The 16657-nt window shown below is 42.6% G+C and overlaps 1 protein-coding gene across 2 annotated transcripts in view; it reads left to right on the top strand.

Moving 5' to 3' along the window:
- The window catches only part of NLGN4X (neuroligin 4 X-linked), a 238815-nt gene extending 230956 nt beyond the window's left edge, over window positions 1-7859 (top strand). For both annotated transcript variants that reach the window (XM_047076352.1, XM_047076351.1), the window contains one exon: window positions 7010-7859. In XM_047076352.1, coding sequence (XP_046932308.1) covers window positions 7010-7859 — 850 coding nt within the window. The remainder of the gene's footprint in view (window positions 1-7009) is intronic.
- Window positions 7860-16657: the final 8798 nt, after the last annotated feature.

The following is a 16657-nucleotide window of genomic DNA, read 5'->3' as shown; positions in this document are numbered from 1 at the left end:
CAGGGCTCATTCTTTCACAACGATTCCAAATGTTACTGTGTGCACGCTGTCTTCAGAGTTTTGGAGGTCTTAGCAAAAGTATGGCGTGTTTATAGAGTGGCAAGTGTATTGTATGGATACCCACGTCCAACTGTCACATTTTACATGTTTGGTCTAACCACGGTGGGCATAGGAGGCAGTAGGGGAGGGAGGATGTACAGATATTTGGGACAGATGCTTGCCTGTCACCTAAGGGTTCTTTCCTCAACAAGGAGATGATTGACATCAAGCCAATGAATTTTTTTTAATGTTTATGTAGTTTTTGAGAGAGAGAGAGAGAGAGAGAGAGAGAGAGACAGAGCACGAGTGGGGGAGGGGCAGAGAGAGAGAGGGAGACACAGAATCCGAGGCAGGCTCCAGGCTCCAAGCCGTCAGCACAGAGCCCGATGCGGAGCTCGAACCCATGAACCGTGAGATCATGACCTGAGCCGAAGTCAGATGCTCAACCGACTGAGCCCCCCAGGCGTCCCCTAGTCAACGACTATCTTTATGTCACCCCTTGTTTATGATGTTATTATAACATCCCTAGGGTACTGTAACCATGTACCACAAACGGTGTGGCTTCAAACCACAGACATTTATCGTTGCCCAGTTCTGGATGCTAGAAATGCAAAATGCAGGTGTTGGCAGGGCCGAGTTCCCTCTCCAATCTCTAGGGGACAGTTTTGTGCTCCTTCCTAGTTCCTGCTGCTTTGCAGGCTATCTGTGGCATTGCCTGTTTATAGCCACGTGACTGTGGTTTCTGCGTCTGTGTGATGTGGCGGCCTCCCTATGTGTCTGTTTGCAGATGGCCGTCTTCTTCTAAGGGCATCCGTCATATTGGTTTAGAAGTCCAACCTGCCCCGTCTTATCTTCACTGATTCCATCTGGAATGACCCCGTTTCCAAATACGGTCACGTTCTGAGGCCCTGGGGGTTAGCACTTTGGCATATGGTATTAATTTGATGCAGGAGCAATTCAACTCATCACCCCTTTTAAAGGCAGGATGACGCCCAGTTGTGTCATTGAACTCAGGTGTGTGATGCCTTTCCTAACCAAGTGTCATGCTCTTGAAGCAGAAAGATTTCCCAAATGATGGCCATCTGCTTTCCCTACATTTTCATCCAAACATAGCACTCTTTAAGTAATATCAAAACATCCTTACTCGCTTTAGTTAAAACCACATACTTCTTTCCCTTATGTGTTTTGGAAATGGACTTTATATGATTTTTCTTACATGGTGATCATTCATCAGCAGTGTAACTGAACCATGAAAAAAATGGCAAACTCCGAACAAAGCCATTAAATTCTCGTTAGCTCCTCTTGCCTTGCCAAGAGCTCTGGGGCTGATGCCCTCTTGGCGTTTAAAAAAGAAAGAAGAACGGTAAAGGAAATTAATTAGTGTCACGCGATGGGAAAGATCTCCTAGCGCGAAATGGATATTTTCACCAAGACCTATCAAAGGCTGAGCCAGGATTAAAAATACCACAGCATTCTGCTATTGAGTGCTTCTTTTCATGTCATAGCTTGGTTCCTAAAATCTCTGTGCCCGGCGCCTGTGGTTCACACCCTCGTGTGGGGAACGTAGTGACGGAACTGTTAAATAGCCTGGGCTTAATCACGGCCAAAGGCATTCGTGTGACCGTTCATGGTATGTGTTCATGAAGGTGTCAAAACAGCCAGAACAGATGGGAAAAGGGGTCGGAAGGGGGAGGACATCCGCTTTGGGGGAACAGGTGTCATCTAAGTGGAGTCTAGAACTTCAGAGAGAGTCAAGCTCTCCCTGAGCAAACGGGAAAGACACAATGGAGAGCTGTGGATGTCAGGCTGAAGAACCTGGACTGGATCCAAATAGGAGCTATTTTTACTTCCGCGGTGCCTGTGGGCCACGGCTGAAATAATACTTAGGGATATTAATGCAGTCAGTTTTCTTCATTCGTTTGGAAAGGTCATTGAAATGACTCAAATCATCCTTAAAGAGAGTCACTCAGAACTTCCTCTAATGTGAAATGCAAAGTGGAGTCTTCCAGTCTCCCGTCAGTATGTGTGGGATAATATTTCCATGGCGGCCAGTTGAACAAGGAGACAGAGGATGGAACGGGTGGGCAGTCTAGTGATTTAGGTATTTGTCAATACTTGGCAAAGTCGTGAGAGGTGGTTGCTATTCGTTTATTTAATTAGGGTAGTGGTGCAGTAGGCTCTCTGCAGGGGCGTATTTCCTTGTCCCTGGTGGGGGCTGCTTCGGTGGTCCCAGGGAAGGTGAGCCAAAATGGTGCCAGCAATGGAACAACGTAGGATAAACCATGTCTGATGCCACAGTGTGAGCATGCTGGTTAACTCTGTTCTTCAGAACACATTCTCAGACCGTGACACAGAGACCACCAACTGCTCCCCACCAGCACTAGAGGGACAGGACCTAGATTATAAGAACATCTCCCCAGCCATTTGTCACAGCCCTTGTCTACAGAGAGAGAGGAGTCCATGGCATCAGGACATGCTTTGCCATTATCACTGGCTGCTGTTTCCAGTCTTCTGTACCTTACAGACAACACGCTGCTGTTCCTTACTGTTCGGATGTTAGGCAAGGCATATACCCTGGTGCTGCTTTTCGTACAACCCACAGCTCACAGGTGTGACCTTATGTCTGTCTTTAAATGTAAATACATGATATGCCAACATTTTGTTGTTGTGGATCACAGAGAAGTAAATGTTGGGAATATGCGTATAGAAGTCACGGAAGGGGGAAGGCGGGTAGGGAGGGAAGGAAGGAAGGTTCCATGATCCAGCTTAGAAGACTCAGCCAAGGTGCTGCCAGGGTGCCAGTCAGCTCAGGTCATGATCTCACAGTTCCTGGGTTTGAGCCCCACATCGGGCTCTGTGCTGACAGCTCAGAGCCTGGAGCCTGCTTCCGATTCTGTATGTCCCTCTCTCTCTGCCCCTCCCTTGTCTCTCTCTCTCTCTCTCTGTCTCTCTGCCCCTCCCCTGCTCACACTCTCTTTCTCTCAAAAATAAATGTTAAAAATAAAAAAAGAAGATTCAATCGAAACAGTGCTGGAAAAGAACAACATAGGCCAAAACAATAAGTACTAGCCTAAAAATAAAGCTGATGTGGAAAGTTTTGCTAAATGAAAAGCAATGTCAAGGAAAAATGAAAACTAATCCCAAGGCTTACAAAGGCTTAGAAAGAATTACAACCTGTGTCATAGAAAATCTCTTTGGGAATGCGAGCCCTGACTGGTCCATAGCATCCAGGTGCTTGTGGATCAAACACCGATTCAGTCTGAACTCTTTTGTGGGGACACCAAAGAAAAGTTGGTCTCTGTAGGACATATTGCAACAATCAGCACTTTAAGGAACCAGATGATGCATTGTCCATCGAGGGCCTTACTTAAATGCCATTGGAGTTCAGATAATGCAAAGATAATTCTGGCACGGCAAATGCAACCAACACAGATTTCAATTTTTTGACTTGGTCTCAGGACCAAGGCTCTCGGTGTAGGTCTAATGAGATGCTATCTTGACTGTTGACGTTGTTGGTATCCTGTGATGAATTTATTTTCAACCTTTGCGAAAACTCAAGAGGCCCTTAGGGTGCATGGCTTAGAGAGAACTGCAGCCCGTGTCTGGTCTTAAAATGACCTTTACGGCCAAAAAGCATTTTAAGCAGAGTGAATGAACATCTTGACCTGTTGTGTAGGTGCACGTGGTAGCCTTCTTCTTAGACATCTGGTAACAAACACCAGGTACTACGTTATGCTAGATGTGAGGAGAATCTTGTGTCATCAAAAGGAGCCCATCAGAGAGTTTACTGGTGTTTCTACAGGAATCACATTACCTACCTCTAGCAAATAACATGGATCACAAGGGCTTAGAAATGCACTTGACTATCCTCCGCCAAGATGATGTCTCAAATAAATTGTGACAGGTGAAAATGTGTGTCTCAGGTGCTGGGAAATGTGGATGCAGGTAGCATTGAGGTTTTCACGGGAGAGAAGATACGTCCATTGCTTTTATCCTTAATCATCACGATCTTTAATTTTACTCCTGGAAATTAAAACATGCCATATGCGGAAGTCAAGTCTAAAAAGCAAGACACTGATATCCCACTTAGAGGTCTTGCTGTCTTTGGAGTGTTTGACAAGGGAAAATGATGGACTTTCATAAGCTCTGTGAGTTTATCTTGGTTTAAGGCTTCTGACCGTGCACCTCCAAGAACTTTAATAGATAGATTGTATCAGGCTAAAGCTTACTTATCTGGATTTTCAAAATCCTCTGCTCTATTCTTTGAGAACAAAATAAATGTGTTTCTTTACCTTTCAAATGCACACCGAATTTCATCAAAAAGAGTCCAATATCCAACATGAACAGAATACTCTTTTTCCTAGATGCCCTCTGCTTAATAAAAGGTCCACACAGCTAATAGACCCAATTCAGTGAAATCAGATCAATGGAAAAATAGTAGGAATCCTTACCACCTTTCCTTGCTTTTAGAAAATAAAAATCGGTGACAAAAGTTTCCGTGGCACATTCCAATTAAATAGGAATTTTTTCAAAAATTTATTTCAGAAGACTCAAATAAAAGAAACATGAGGTGCTATATTGAATCCAACATGGTTCTGAAACATGCAAGTATTTTTAAAAATCAGATAAAAAGATTTTAAATATATTAATGTTTGTAAATGAACAGATAAGAAAGAAAACTCATGCACTAGGATCTACAAATTTGTATTCTTTTTTCTTGATCTCATGAGTAAAATAAAAGTGAGTGTGCACTCAGTTAAGTAGTAAAATTTCTTTTTCTGTATGCCGTGTATATAGTTATATTTACATATAATTATATGTATCTATATATAGCTATATATCTAGTGATATAGATATCCATATATATAGTGTACATTATGCAGTATATACTATGATATATAGTATACTTTCACAGAGTATATATTCTACATTATACTTTTATGAAGCATATACTGGATATAACATATAGCATATACCATAAATCCTGTGGTATAGAATATATGCTATATGAAGTGTATACTATACTGTATATACTGTAGTATTCAATACATACAATATGTAATATAATATACTGTGATGTGTACTAGGTACCATGTAATATACATGCTATGATGTATATTACTTACAATGTATAGCATACCATACATACGGTGGTAAACAGTATACTTTTATATGGCATATACTATATGCAGGATATGGTACCCTGTACATGCTGTGGGTATTACAGTATATTACTTTACAGTCCTCTCTCCCTCCCTAAGCAATTTTTAGGCATTCTACTTTGTATATTGGCCGAAGGGGATAATATTTACTAGGATGTAACTAGTTTCCAAAAATTTTGTTATGATTATTGAGCCTCCATCAATTACTTCTAATCCCAGTATCGTCACCCATTCTGTAGAGGAGGATGATTAGGCCCAGAGAGGCTTCAGAAATTTGCGCAAGATTTCACAGCTGTAATGAGGGAGAGCCTCAGAGCTTAATGCCCGGAGATGATTTTGACAGCCTCAGACTGAGGGCGAATGTCCTTCTTTTAGCAAAGGCTGCATGCACCAGTTGGCCAGGGTGTCGTTTGCATCCTGCACAATGCACGGTCATGTGTGTGGACTTGGGACTTTCAGGTAGGACTTCTGGCCAGTGTTCTGGCATGTGAGCATATAGGCAGTGGCTAGAGGCAGCTCTGTCCATGCTGCCAGAACGTTGTTCCATGGAAAACGGAAGTGACAAGAGCCAGATCTGTGTGTGCACATCCCAACTTGCTCTGGCTTGTCCATGACGTCTGAACGGTCAGTGTTGTCTGCTAGCTGACATTTCACTGTGCATGACCTCAAAATTTTCAAAACAAATAAACATTAAGATGAAATATGTTTTACACTTCACCTTGCCAACCGTAGAAATAGATGGAAGAAATGAGAATATGATATTTTGGGGAGGTTCTTTGTTATAGTAAAAGAGTTGGTGGCAAAGATGTTTAAAGTACCGAGTTTTCTGGATTTCCCTTTAATTTTGGTGATTCCCTTTCGGCCTGTGCCCATTTATGTAAATAACAAGACAATTCTTGGGTTCAGAGTTGGCCTGGCACACTTAACATCTACAAAAACTCTCAATTTCTTGCACCGTGTTTTACTTCTCCTAAACATGTTAGCTTCGCCATATGTAAAGCTGTGATCTTATCACCGTTCTTAGAATTCATGGAATGTTATTTGATATTTACGTGGCTCAGTCTTGGAAAGGTTTTCAAATATTCAACTATTCCTCTTTCAAAAAGACAGCAAACTCGCGGTGCCTTCATTTCACCGTGTCTTCACATTTTGCAATGGCAAGTCCTATTTTTATTTGATTTTTAACACAATTTTAGTTCTTAAAACTTCAGTGTGTGTTTGTCCACCTCAGAAGCCACCCTGGTGCAAGAAAGAAAATGCCTACTTTTTGAACAATTGCCTCTAAATCAGGATTTCTCAACCTCAATACTGTTGATGTTTGTGCCCTCTACTCATTCATGGTGGTACAGTCCACACATGACAACCAAATATGTCCCCAGACATTGCCAAATGTCCCTGTGTGGACAACACGCTTCGGTTGAGATTTATGGCTCAAGAGTAGCTAAACTTGAAATACTGAAAAAATTTCCTACACCCATTTTTTTCTTACTTTTTTTTATTTTTGAAGATCATTTGATGCATTTAAAAAAATAGTAGAAATGTTATGAAAATGCCAGACCTCTGCCACCAGGAATTATTTTTAAAATAAAAGGAAGAGAAGACTTTAAGGAAAATACAAAGTGGTAGCCATGGTTGAATTAAACCACAGTGTGTCCGTTGCTATTTGAGTACTTGGTGTTCATAAACAGGGCTTGGTGAGCTCAATTAAATGGTCCTAATTCCCCGTTTTGTTTGATGGCGAGATTTACTTGTCACATGTCGAAGGGTGTGACCTTTTTTTCCCTCTTTTCTCTTCCTTCTGTCCCCAGTGACCCAAATCAGCCTGTTCCTCAGGACACCAAGTTCATTCATACAAAACCCAATCGCTTTGAGGAAGTGGCCTGGTCCAAGTATAACCCCAAAGACCAGCTCTATCTACATATTGGCCTGAAGCCCAGAGTGAGGGATCACTACCGAGCTACCAAGGTGGCTTTCTGGCTGGAACTGGTTCCCCACCTGCACAACCTGAATGAGATATTCCAGTACGTGTCAACAACCACGAAGGTCCCTCCTCCCGACATGACCTCCTTCCCCTATGGAACCCGGCGGTCTCCCGCCAAGATATGGCCCACGACCAAACGCCCAGCCATCACTCCCGCTAACAACCCCAAACACTCCAAGGACCCTCATAAGACAGGGCCCGAGGACACAACCGTCCTCATCGAAACCAAACGGGATTATTCCACTGAACTGAGCGTCACCATCGCCGTGGGGGCCTCCCTGCTCTTCCTCAACATTCTGGCATTTGCGGCTCTGTACTACAAGAAGGACAAGAGACGCCACGAGACGCACAGGCGCCCTAGTCCCCAGAGGAATACCACAAACGACATTGCTCACATCCAGAACGAAGAGATCATGTCCCTGCAGATGAAGCAGCTGGAACATGACCACGAGTGTGAGTCCCTGCAGGCTCACGACACGCTGAGGCTCACCTGTCCTCCAGACTACACCCTGACACTGCGCAGGTCTCCAGATGACATCCCGCTCATGACACCAAATACCATCACCATGATCCCAAACACACTGACGGGCATGCAGCCTTTGCACACATTCAACACCTTCAGCGGAGGACAAAACAGTACCAATCTCCCCCACGGACACTCGACCACTAGAGTATAGCTTTGCTGTTCCTTTCCGCTACATCTGCTCCTTCCCACTGGAGAGAGGGAGAAAGAGAGAAGCAACGTGTGCCCACGAGGAGTGTGGGTCATCCCACTGACATAAGACAAAAAGAACAGGGCCACCATCGTGTCCCTGTAGACCCATCCCATTGGCATTTCCCAGTACGACAAGATCTACTTCTGACCCTATGAAATGTGAAAAAGTATACATTGCTGTTACAATACTGCTTTAACATCTCCACCTCTCCAGAGAACGTTTAGTTTGGCTAGGACATCACCGTCTCCAGGACCTGGATGCTTCCCGTGTTAACAATAGAAGCTGACACTTTGGGGACTCAGCCAGGGACACTTAAGAAAAAAATTTTTTTTAATTAACAGTTGAAAAATACAATATGTGCCATACGACGGATGGCTCTACTTAAGGGAAGGACGAGTCTGTGGGATTTTACCCAGTGCATGGAGCTATCATCCAGACAGAAGGAGAAGTAGAATTTTATTATTACAAGAGCCGACTATGCAGTAACATATGTATAGTTCTGTGCAAAGAGGTGTTTCGCCAGCCTGAACTATATTTAAGAAACTTTGTAAAAAAAAAAAAAGAAAAAACAAATGTATATAGCTGTGAGTTTCAACAAAAAGACACACAGAGAAAGGAAAAAAAAAACAACCAACAAAAAAGCTTTTATTGGTGTTTTCAGTTTGAAAGACCTTTTAGCAAGATTGTGCTTTCCATTGTGGTCTGTATGTATATAAATATATATATATATATATACATTAGTCATTCACCTCTGTTTCCTCCAGGACACAGGAGGATGTTCTTAATTCCTCGTGGTAAGCAAACACATGGGGTTTTCTAACGCATTTCATTTGTAGGACGATGTGGTGTCACACAGCGGACCCAGACTGTCTGTGTGGTGGGGCTCTTCACCCCCCTTTCTGGGATGCATGCGACAGCATTGTTAGGAGACCGACCGTTGTGTTAGCAAACTTTTATTTTTGTGTGTGTTAGCCTCCATGGAGTTGCACCACCTAGATGGATCCCCCATCCCCAGCGTGGAGTTTATGTAAAGCTTGCTGAATTAGAAACACACACACACAGAGACACTGCGGGAACAAAAAACAAAACACAAGTCTTGGTCTGTGGTTGTGGTTCTTTGAATATGTTTAGGGAGACCTGCTGCCCACCCCCAGGGGTCCTGCCAAAAAGGAAAGAAAGCTCGCCTTTAGTGGGGGTGGGGCCATGCCCCGCCGGGTAAATACGACTCAGTGTTCCCCAGCAGCTGCAGAAAGGGCTGTGGGTGCCGGGCTACCTGCTCAGCTTAGCTAATCAGATTGAAGGAGGGCATGTGTGTTTCCTGTTTTTTCTTTAAGCAGTAAGTCCCTTATTTATCAGGAAGCAAGATTTTTTTTTATTCTTTACATCGTTTATGGGATAACACATATGCTTGTCTAAAGTACTGTGAGACTTGTGTATCAGTCACTGGTCAATGAATCGTACGGGGAGAAAACAAACCCACGTGAAAGGACAGAACGTGAAAAGCCCTCTGCATGGGTTTTTCTGCAAAGTTAGGGTCGCCTTCGCTGTCAAGATAAGTTACGGGAATTATTCGCCCCACTTAAAATTGGCAAGCTGGGGACTGGACATTTGCCCCCAACACCTCCTCACATTCCCATTGTCCTTTTAATTTTATCTGAAGGAATATTTTGAGTTTCCTACGGTGGAAGGGAAAAGAACAATGGTTACTTTATAGTTTGTCTTTCAAGCGTTATTGCAACATCAGGAAGTAGCAGCCAAAGATGTTTGAAAATCCTGTCTCTGGGCTTGACTATGGTTATTTCAGAAAGCGAGGCTTACAAGTCATTGCTACGTTGGGGACGCTCCACGAGATAAGTCCAGCGTCCTTGCCCCTTGGCACAACGCTCGCGTACTGAACCCCTACACTGAAACAGTAACGATCGATACCAACGTCTTCGAAAACGCCCTTTAGCAAAAGACAGTTCCTACAGGTGCATAGAAGTCCCACGATAAATTCTGTCGTCCATCTGGGTTAAGATTTGAGAGTGGGTCTCTGTATATACATGTGTGAACTATGATAATCCCCACTTTGCACATGGCCAACCAACAATCCTTTCCTGCAGCTAGACGTGTCACGGGTACAAGTTTTGTCCCCAGTTCATCCTTTTCTAAAGGTATTGTCAGGTCATTTCTGCAAGCTATGTATTACCCCCAGCGGGGTACGGCAAATAGACTCTCCATACAACTACCCGAGAGGTGATGCTTGGCATCAGTGTGGGTCTGGTATGTTTGTAATGTGAATTCCAATATTTGTTTAGTATTTCCAATTGTCTTCTGCTAGCAATATGCACAGTAATGTATCAGGCTTGTGACATTTGGATAAGGAAAAAAAAAAAAGAGTTCTTGTTAAGTGAATAGCTTTTACAGAGGATATGATCAAAAGAAATTTAATACACCGTAAATGATATCTTATTTCTACATGGAAAGAAGTTATAGAATCTTCATAGAGTTCTATGAGAATAAAATATACTTGCTATCTATAAAAAAGAGAAAAATGAGAAAAAAAATGAGAAAAAGAAAATAAGTTAAAAAAAAAAAAACTTTCCTAGGCTTTTATCCTTGACCTTCACAGGCACGCAGGGTTTAATGGTTTCTTGGGTTATTATTTTGAAATTTTGTTTTTGATTTTGCCTTAAGTAATGATAGAAGATATATATGGCTGGACACATATGTATAAACTTTTCAGCAGCATTTTTAATAATAAAATATCACAGTATTTTCTAATGCTTTGTGCAAATAATTACGCGTCCATCCTTTTTTTGTAGGTGGCCTATGTTATTTACTTTTCCTACCCCTTTGACTGCTGTTTTCATTTTCAAAGCTACGCGGTACATCAGACATAAATGGACACACTCAACCTGTAACGGGTCAGCTTCGCAGTTTCTCCCAGTGCATGATTCTTGGGCGACCCACGGGGGGAGTTCTGCCTGACGTTGGAGAAGGAAGCCCCAGACGGTGATGATGATGTTTCCTGAAGGTTCCTGAATTGGAGCACTTGGATTTATTACTGTTATCACTGCCCGTTCTTATGGTGCTGGGTTTGGCATTGAGTTTGACATCATAATGCCCTCCCGCATCCAAACAGCCTTGTTTGAGTAAATCTTCGGGTGACAGCAAGAAATTGTGAGTAAAACTCAAGAGGCAGAACGTGCCTCCCGGGCCCGTGGAGAGCAAATTGGCCATGTCCGCACAAGTGCATCTGGCTGTTTCTTATCCTTTTAATTAACATTCAGGAGAGCCCCCAGGCACAGGCACCTGTAATACCCCTCCTTTAAAGTGGAAGAGGTTGAGAGTTGGGAACGTGTGGCCGCCAGGCAGCACAGGTTGGGTTCAAACGAAGGTAGTGTGCTTGAGAGCCCCAACTCCACCAGTGAGGAAGACAGCAGGAATTTCTCACACAGGTGCACACGTGTCCCCGTGCATTAGCCGATGGTCAGATAAAGAAACCCAGAAAATCCTGTGACTGTTTGCTGCAGTGCAGCACTGAAGGTTTTTACATATTGATTGGGGTTATTTGCTAGTATGAGGCAAACGGGAGATAAATATATGTGTCATATGTTACATAATAATAATTTAGTAGTATACTTCCTATTATATTTTATTATAACTACATATTATATGCTTATGTGATATAAACTATACATAATATATAATATAGCATATATAATATATGCAGACTGTATAATATAAAAATATGTTTTATAATATATTGCATATTAAGTTGCTATATTATAGAAATATTGTATATACAGAATTTACATCATATGTTTTATTTGTAATATAATTATAGTATTTATCTTATAATTATATAAAGGAAAATATAAATGTTATTAATATTCACAGTATGACACATTCATTTATATATTATATACAACATATGTTATATTTATATTTAATATATAAATAAAACATAAAACATATAGCATGTATTTATATAAATACATAACAAAATATATAGCATGTATTTATATAAATACATAAAATATATACCACGTATTATATAATCTGTAATACATTTTTATGTATTTATATGCATATTTTATATATTGCATATAGGTGTATATTACATGTATATATATGTGAATGTATAATACTCTCATACATATATGTATATGTAATATATATTTCATGGAAATGCCATGTTCATGGATTCAAAATTGAAAAAAATGTTTAAAACCGAGTCTTTAGCAAATTTTAGCTAGAGGGAGAGTCACTATTTTTTTCCACCATGTATATATACATTCTTGTGCATCCTAACTGGAAAAATGGTAAGAGTATATGCATTCCTTCATGCACTCGTTCCCTCATGTGTTCACTCAGCAAACGTTTACCGACCGTCTCCCTCCTCACAGGCCGTGTGCCAGGGATAGTGTGTGAAGTGAAAGGACAGAATAGCAGTAGGCTTTGGAGATGGTACCCAGTGCCAGTGGGAGTGTAGACACAGCACCCTAACCTCACCTGCTAGGAGTGGTGAGCCCTCAGCTGGGGATGTGTAGGCTGGAGTCCCCACATTTCCCACAACTTCTCAAGTGCTGGAGAGGCTTCTGGTTCCCAACTGTCCCCAACTATTGAGAATGTTCAGAAGTAGCCATGACGGTCACGGTCAGGGGGCCCTGGGCGCCGTGAAAGCTGTTGCGTGGAAAGCCAAAGCAACGTGAGAAATGAAGTACCATCCTTCTCCGAGGTGGTGGGGACAGGGAGAGGGGTAGAGCCGTTTTACAGCCCTGTGTTCCAGAACTGATACAGCCCAGTGGTCAGAGATGACCAGGGGCACTTCCGGCATCCAGCTCGAGTTTGGTCACTTGCAGCAAAGGCAGAGCACACGCAAGACCAGTGAGCCATCTGGGTGAGCCGTTCACACGACAGAGAGGAGCGTTTGGGCTTACACAGGGCGGCATTAAGAGGGCTTCGCGAACAAGAATTTGTTCTGGATTAGTTACCCTCAGGATAATTTGTGGTGTACAGTGTTTCGGCAGGAAGCAAGAGGAGCGGAACAGGTCCAGACTCGTCATCAGCAAATAAACTGGAATAAAAGTAGACGTTTGGTCACTTTTAGCGGAGCCCAACATGACCGAGCCATGAACCATCAGACTAGTTCAAAGCAGTCAGATGGCAGGGCTCTTCATTTCCTTCTCAGAACTGCCTCAAAATGTTCTCATCTCATCATCTTACCTCTTCTGGACCACCTGATTAGAAAAAAAAAGTTGTAAATCTAGTCTCTGCTAAGGAAGCAAAAGCAATACTTTGTCTGCAGATGCTCATGATTATATTTTAATAAATGGATATATATATATAGAGAGAGAGAGAGATCTATAGAGAGATATATAGATATCTATAGATATCTATATATAGATATCTATATATAGATATATATAGAGAGAGAGCAGTCTTTTAGGACTCTACCTTTTCACAAAGCGACTACCCGCATTTTTAGAAAGCCTACAAATAATTGTGTTTTCCTCCAGACAAGGGCTTGAGAGAAAATGGGGAGGGTGCGTCCTCTTCCACGTTTGGCCAGGGCGGAGAAGCAGCTGGCCAGAATGAACAGGTGGAATGCATTAAAGTCTTCATTCTAGTGTCTGAGGTCAGAGGCTCCTAATAGAAATGGCTTGGGGGCTTCTGGGTATTGAGAAAAATTGCCAGCAGGTTCAGCTGGGAGAAGCTTTGAAAAGCAAATTCATCCAAGTCCCTCGTCTCAGGTCCCGAATGCAGGACCTTGGTATTGAGTGCGTCCCTTGATGTAGGGAGGAAATGGGGAGATACGTTTCTGGTACCCCAACGTACACCAGTGGAGATGTCTCTTGAAAAACTGGGAAATCAGCTGATGCCCAATTGCAAATATGGGAAGCATTACACAGCGTCAGTGGTAAGATCTGTTGTGCTTTGCTGTGCTTATCAACTATTCTGTAATGTAGCCGGTTGGTTCGGAAATCTATGTCTCCTGTAGGAATTTTGGAAGATTAAAAAAAAAAAGTCTGTCATTTCTGTCTTGAGAAAAGTGATAGCTTTAAATTTTAGAGCTCTTTGCATGTAGACACACGCCCACATACACACACACACACACACCTGCACACACACATTCAGATGCCTATATGATTTTGTAGAGTGTTCCTTTATTTAAAAAAATAATTTATCAGCATCACCTATTGTCTTACTTACAATTTTAGGTTTCTTTTGTGTCGTTAATCATTGGGATCTCATTTTACTGAAGCACTATTTTTAAACACCTGCTATGCCGGCCTCTCACGTGAATGGATGGATATAGAACAGGAAACTTGGCCTGTTAAGGTAAGACAACATAAAGGGGACAGAGTTACACCAGGACCCACTGTAAGTAATTTATAACCGAAGGAGAGGGAGATGCGACCCGCTGTAAATGTTGACCCTACGTGTTGTTATAAAGCCTGCTTTTGAAAGAAGCAGCATTTGAATGAGGAGAAAGCACAGAGAAGAGGCGGGTTCACAGGCAGGTGTGTTGGCCACCTGAACCGTGTGGGCTCAGCTCATGCTTTGTCAAATAGGAGCCACCAACCATCACAGTGCCACGAGCCCCGGCACACTGAGCTGTCCCCATGGGGGTTCCGGGGAGCCCCGCTTCCCAGATGTGCGCAGGGTCAAAGACAACAGTGGTCAGCGGTTGTCTCGGGAGTTCCCTCCTCTGCCCTCAACACCACTGAGACAAGCATCCGGGTAACGGACACCAGATCCCGGGAGCAGGCAAAGTCCCAACAAACAAAAAGAAAGAAAGAAACTAGCAGGACACCCGGTCGCCGTTCACACCTGTTAGCCTCATTTTTATTATGGACCTAAATGCGGCTCATCACAGCAAAACTTTTCACCCTTCTTCCAAATCCCCTTTTAATCACATATAAATGGATCCTACGCACTAACAGGAATAAGGCACAAACTAACAGTTTAAGATGTGCCTCTTGGTTAATGTAGATATTCTACAATGTGGACAGCTGACGTTTCACATTTAAAATTTTTTTAATGTTTATTTATTTTTGAGAGAGAGAGAAACAGAGTGCAAGCAGGGGAGGGGCAGAGAGACAGGGAGACAGAATCCGAAGCAGGATCCAGGCTCTGAGCTGTCGGCAAAGAGACCCACAGGGGGCTCGAACCCAGGAACCATGAGATCATGACCTGAGCCGAGGTCGGACACTCAACCGACTGAGCCACCCAGGCACCCCTGACGTTTTGTATTTTAAATTAACTATCAGGGGTAACTAGGGAAAATAACAATTGACCGCCTGTCTGCACAAAGTATGCAAAAGTATCTGAATGTTGGGTGATCCATGTGTGCTAGGAAAACACTTAATTGTTCCCTTTATCAACAACAACAAAAAAAAAACTAGCAGCTGACAGTTATGTAAGAAATGATCTGGAACTTTAAAATGACACTATCTTTGTTGGTGTTCAGGGCACAAAATTAGAGGAATGATGACCTTCAATCGTAAGCCATGAAAATTAAATCCTACATTTACCTCTGTCCTCCTGGGAGCCTTGAACACTGGATTTCTGGGGAAAATAAAGTAGGAAGGAATAGTGTGCACTTTGGAACCAAGATTCCCAGAATGTATGGATTCTCCTCATGGTATTTCCACCAACAAGCCATAAAGTTCCTCATGTTCCATTCTCTCATCTACCGTAATGTGCTTAATTGCTCTGTAACATTGAGAGAAATGTTGGAGAGACATAAGGCAATATTCCTATGAATAAACATCAGAAATCTGACTTTCATTATGTGAGCCCACAATATAATTATCATAAGCAAATATCACAGTGGTTCCCTTAACAGTGCATGGTTTGAGCCCATGGTAGTTTTACTCATTAGAGATGGCAGGATCTTTGCCACATGTCCATACAGTTGGATGCTGTAGGCATTATCTTCAATTCAGCATCATGTGGGATTGCAGTTTGATTTCATCCATATTTTGCTATTATTATTTCCTTTCTTACTAGAAAAGTAGACCGTGTATGTGTGTGTGTGTGTGTGTGTGTGTGTGTACGCATGCGTCCTGTTCCGCGATGCTCTACCTCGGCTGTGGGGTGCTGAAGCACTTTACTAAGAATATCCTCCTGGGGACGCCTGGGGGGGCTTCAGCCGAAGCATCTGACTTCGGCTCAGGTCATGATCTCAATGGTTTGTGAGTTCAAGCCCCGCGTCGGGCTCTGTGCTGACAGCTCAGAGCCTGGAGCCTGCTTCGGAATCTGCCTCTCTCTCTCTCTCTTTCTCTCTCTCTCTCTCTCTGTTCCTCCCCTGCTCACATTCTGCCTCTCAAAAATGAATAAACATTCCAAAAAAAATTTTTAAAGAGAAATATCCTTGTGAACTCAGATGAACAACGAAGAGGGAAAATTAGAAATAAGTGAATAAAAGTGGGACTGTGTCCCTTTGATTAAAGTCACACTCGTTCCTTTCAACCTCTTATGGGGATTTTTCTTACTATTTTCCTTCCACAAAACCCACACCTATGTCTTGATTCTGTCACATCCTTTTCCTGCATCCCCAAACACATCCTATTTGGGACAGCATCCTCCTTTGTACTTTCTTTTGAACCGTAATACCAAAATCACCTCGGAAGTGAGTTTCCTAAGAGGCGTGCTCGTAAATTGGTCATGAACCCTATTCTGTTTTATCCTAAAGTTTTACAGAGTGTTCCATGATGCCCATGGGACATCAAAAGAAGCGGGAACTAAGGTAGTTCTTGCCCCGCCCC

This window comes from Lynx rufus, unplaced genomic scaffold (genome assembly GCF_022079265.1).
Source record: "Lynx rufus isolate CCGP_SWC_20201006 ecotype Redwood Valley unplaced genomic scaffold, mLynRuf1.p SCAF_14, whole genome shotgun sequence".
Lineage (NCBI taxonomy): Eukaryota > Metazoa > Chordata > Mammalia > Carnivora > Felidae > Lynx > Lynx rufus.
The sequence above is the reverse complement of the archived record's forward strand: the minus strand, read 5'-3'. Positions and strand labels throughout refer to the sequence as shown.